Source organism: Lactuca serriola, chromosome 6 (genome assembly GCF_051521515.1).
Source record: "Lactuca serriola cultivar US96UC23 chromosome 6, Lser_US96UC23_V15, whole genome shotgun sequence".
In the NCBI taxonomy this organism is placed as follows: Eukaryota; Viridiplantae; Streptophyta; class Magnoliopsida; order Asterales; family Asteraceae; genus Lactuca; species Lactuca serriola.
In genome coordinates, this window is record NC_136413.1 from 176,579,149 (window position 1) to 176,583,267 (window position 4,119).

General features: G+C 31.1%; 1 protein-coding gene across 1 annotated transcript; it reads right to left on the reverse strand.

Annotated features, from left to right (window-relative positions):
• Positions 1–358: 358 nt before the first annotated feature.
• LOC145057429 (5'-adenylylsulfate reductase-like 4) lies at positions 359–2,432 on the reverse strand. The gene is made up of 4 exons (XM_079005274.1): positions 1,931–2,432; positions 1,283–1,470; positions 982–1,106; positions 359–887 (listed from the first exon to the last, which is right to left on the reverse strand). Exons 1-4 carry the CDS (start codon positions 2,147–2,149, stop codon positions 529–531), a joined length of 891 nt encoding a protein of 296 aa, XP_078861400.1. The 5' UTR covers positions 2,150–2,432; the 3' UTR covers positions 359–528.
• Between the last annotated feature and the right edge of the window lie 1,687 nt (positions 2,433–4,119).

The window sequence follows — 4,119 nt, forward strand, 5'->3', positions numbered from 1 at the left end:
AACCGACCCGCCATTAGTATTTTTTGCTTTTTTTTAGTTTCAGTTAAATAGAAAACACATGATTTTTTGTTCTAAATTTGTCATTACATTCTTTCTGGATTTGCTCCAAGAATTACGAATACAGATAGATACAAGAATTTTTTTGATATAACTTGCAAGGAGCACTACCTTTTATTCTTTTCAGAGGTCAATATTAGGTTCATTAACTTAATATGGCCGATCGAAATCTCTAAGGTCAACCAATTTCTATAATTTGTTTTACTCAAAAATTAAAATTATTATTTTACTAATACAGATTTGACTGGATTTAACTAAAACTAAACCTAAAAAAAGTTCCCCCGAATGCAAATACAAATCCTTCACAAAAGCATCTCTCATTTTTTTTATCAGTACATACACTTGTAAGTTGTACCCTATAATTATAATACATAAACCCGAAGCAAGTTACTTAAAACACCAATTAGAACAAAACTTTGGTATATTAAAAAAAAAAAAAGATCAAATTAATCACGTTATAAAAACCCAAATCTAATGCTTCCTTCCATTAAAGAAATCAACACCCATACAACCTGTAAGCGAACTAAAAAACTGTATAGCCCGATTCAAATACGTAACCGGGTGGTCCCACAAGCTCCATATATTCAAAAACCGTGTCCTTCGGGCATATCGGGCAGATGTCACAATGAACGGGTAGGTCAGATAAACTGACCGGAAAACAACAAATACAGTCGCCAGAAATAGATACGTCTCTTGCCGGAGTAAATTTTCCGGCGACTTTGCCCATGAAAACGGGCAGAATTCCGGCTCACTGCTGTTGTTACTTTTATTGTGCACAAATGTATCCATTTTGTCTAGAGATTTTTTATCCATTGATTCAGCTTTAACACCTATATACCCATTAAAAAAAATTATTACTTTTTCATAATTTTTTTTTTATTATGTTTTCTTTCAATTTGGAGAAAATAAGGAAGCTGAATATACCTGTAACATCCGTGTAGAAAGTCATAAGAGAACTCAAAGTCCGTGGGCCATGATAACGCACACGCATTGTTGAGTTTAGAATAAATAGTGTAGGAAACCCATTAACTCCATATTTCGAGAGTAAACTACACAAAAAAAAAATAATATATTTTAAGTATTATGTGTACTTTATTTGTTACATATTGTTGTTATCGATAAAGAAATGTAAATATGTTGCTATTTTGGGTGAAAAAAATGTAAGTACGTTGTTGTTATGTAATGGGTAAGATAATAAAGTAGAATGTTATTATAGGTGACAAACCTCGGCTTTACGCGGGATTCTTCGATTGCAAAATGAGGGATGGAAGGATAGAATGAAGACATCAATGATAAACTTGGTTTAAAGATTGTGGAGAATGGGCACCATGATGCATAGAAAAGTACAACTATGTAATTATGGGTGTTTGCATCAATCATACTCAATGCCTTTTGGATCGATGTGTCGTCTCCCTTCATAAAAAGACGTGAAAATCAAAATTAGTATCATTATCAGTATCAGAATCAGGTAATTAGGTAATTGGTTGATTAGAGAAAGGGATAAGTATGTAATGTTACATTATAAATTGATTTTGTTGTATAAAGTTGTGCTTACAACTTATTCTATGTATGTGTACTACCAAATTCACAAATTCTATGAATGTAAGCAAATCGCAAAACAGATGAGTATACTCATAGATATATCCAATTATGCATTGAGCACAACAAATTCATGAATTAATATGATGAAACTAAAAATCCCCAAATAAGAAGCAATGGTTATTAGTTATTACCCTAATTTTATATGAACATAGATTTTGACTTCTTCAAAGCCACTCAAGATTGACTTTACCTAGAGGATTGCTAGATTGAAACGCCTAGTTGATATAACTTCAAGAGCAATTATTACATGTAATCATAAGCGTGTAAATACCTCAATAACACCGATGGAATAACCAATTCCACTTGATGGACAGATGGAATCACCAATTCCAAGGATCGAAGCTTTGATCGATTTTGTAGGGCAGACAGGATTGGAAACCCTAGAGAGCTCATCGGCGCACGTTAGCCTACCAAGAATCGCCAATAGAATAAACCCAGTTCGCAAAACCCTCGTTGGACTCATAGTTATGGTTGATCTCGATATATACATACGGATACAAAGAGATCAATCAAATTCATAAAGAGATGAATCACGAATAAAAAAGCCCCAAAATTTGATGGATCGAGTGAGCCTGGGGCTCCGATAAACTGCAATTAATCTGCATATGAACAAATTTCTATAAAAAAATCTTAGCTTCTTCAGAACCCAGATCGGGAAGCCAAACAATTTGGACTTTAAAAGACTTTAGTTTGATGAACGCATAAAATTCGATGGTTTTACTTCCTTTTTTTTTGGTTTTCAGGAGTCCAAAGAGAAAGATGATGATTACACAGTGTTTTCTGTTTTTATGATAATCGACACCCACTATCTTAAGTTATCAGATAGGCCCCTCAACTTTACAAGAACAACTTTTCAGTCAAATTATGTTTTAATAGTATATATATAATTTTCAATATTTATCAAATTATAATTGAAATTTTCAATATCTTGTTATTTTCTCCCATTTTAGATATTTTTGTTTATATCCATTCATTTATATATTCATCGAACAATCATTGTCGTTTTTCTTTTGTTATGTATTTTAGTTTTTCTTGTTAGATTTTGATCATACCCATATCTAAAATCTAGAATGCTATAAAAGTCAAAATATAACAAATCGTTTGTTTTGTCCTTTATTAAGCATGTCATGTTCATACAATCGGTTATGGTAATGACGAATTTGGTTGATACAAGTCTCCATCGACAATTATTATGTTTGCAATATTTTGTTTTACACACAAACTTTAAACAAAGTTGTTTGATCATTGATGTTTATGAATATAAAATCCCATAGCTTAATTAAAACATGTTAACAATGAATTTATCTCGGTTTTGTCGCTAAGAGTGAATGTCTTGCATTCCTTTGTTAGTTTGGATATTGACGAATACAAAAAACAATAAGAAAAAGAACTTGGTATAATGGACCAAAGAAGAAAATATGCTTATAACGGAGAGACTGAAAAGAAATATACGTTTTTTTGTCTATGCAGAATAAACATTTTGATTTTGAATGTAGTTTTAACTTCTAATATAGCCTAATATATTCTTTAGTGATACAAAACTTTGAAAACTTATGAATAAAATCAACAATTACATATTGTTCAAAATAATCCTTAATGCTAGGTTTTTCTTTTGAACGTCAACAAACTTGTATAAAATAACCAGCAAGAAACTAATAAAAGAAATACAACATCAATCATTTTTAAAAGTCAAAATTAGGTTGGTAAATGAAGCTAACTAATCTAATTCATGTCCATGTGATGTGAGTCTAGTGGTTGAAATATAAATTTTTGTAAAATTATTCATGATTTAAACTTTGCATGCTCAAAATATTATTACTGCTAGACAGTTTACCCTTACATGATGGGTCGTGGATCGAGTTCGGTGTGAGTCGTCCAGATGGTGTTGTTTACTTTTTTCAAGTTAAGCAATTTAGTTCTAGTCGAACTTAATAATACATGAAAACAAATATTAAAATGTTATGAAAAAGAGCATCCTTCCTCGGTGAGAAGATGCGAGAAGAACCTTCTTTCGAAATCTTCAGAACACCCAAAAGAATAAGAAAGTAACATGCTTAGTATTGTGCAATTAATATGATGTCTTCATTTGATTTAATAATCAGATACTATTGTAATTGTGTGGTGTCGAAGAATTTTATACCACAACTCTATAGTAATGATACAATGAATAAATAAATTATCACTTTGTCTCAACCTCCAAATCACAAATACGACAAAGTGTGAAAACAATATCCATTCCACGATTCTTCAAGTTTTCTCACTTAGGCAAGTGATCCAAGTCGATTCTACATGCTAAATATAAACCTTTATTGGAGCTAGTTTTTTTAACATCTAAAACAACCAAATTCCCCAAAGATTGACAACTTAGTACATACGTCGTTGATTGAAGAAACATTAAACTCGTGAAAAAAATTAGTTAGGGTAGTGATATGTGTATTTTATTTACTTTTTTTTTATATA

Coding starts and splice junctions, on each gene's coding strand:
- LOC145057429 (XM_079005274.1), bottom strand. CDS start 2,149: ATGTATATATCGAGATCAACCATAACTATGAGTCCAACGAGGGTTTTG. Junction 1,107..1,282: donor GAATCCCGCGTAAAGCCGAG/GTTTGTCACCTA, acceptor TTTTTTGTGTAG/TTTACTCTCGAAATATGGAG. Junction 888..981: donor TTTCTACACGGATGTTACAG/GTATATTCAGCT, acceptor ATGGGTATATAG/GTGTTAAAGCTGAATCAATG.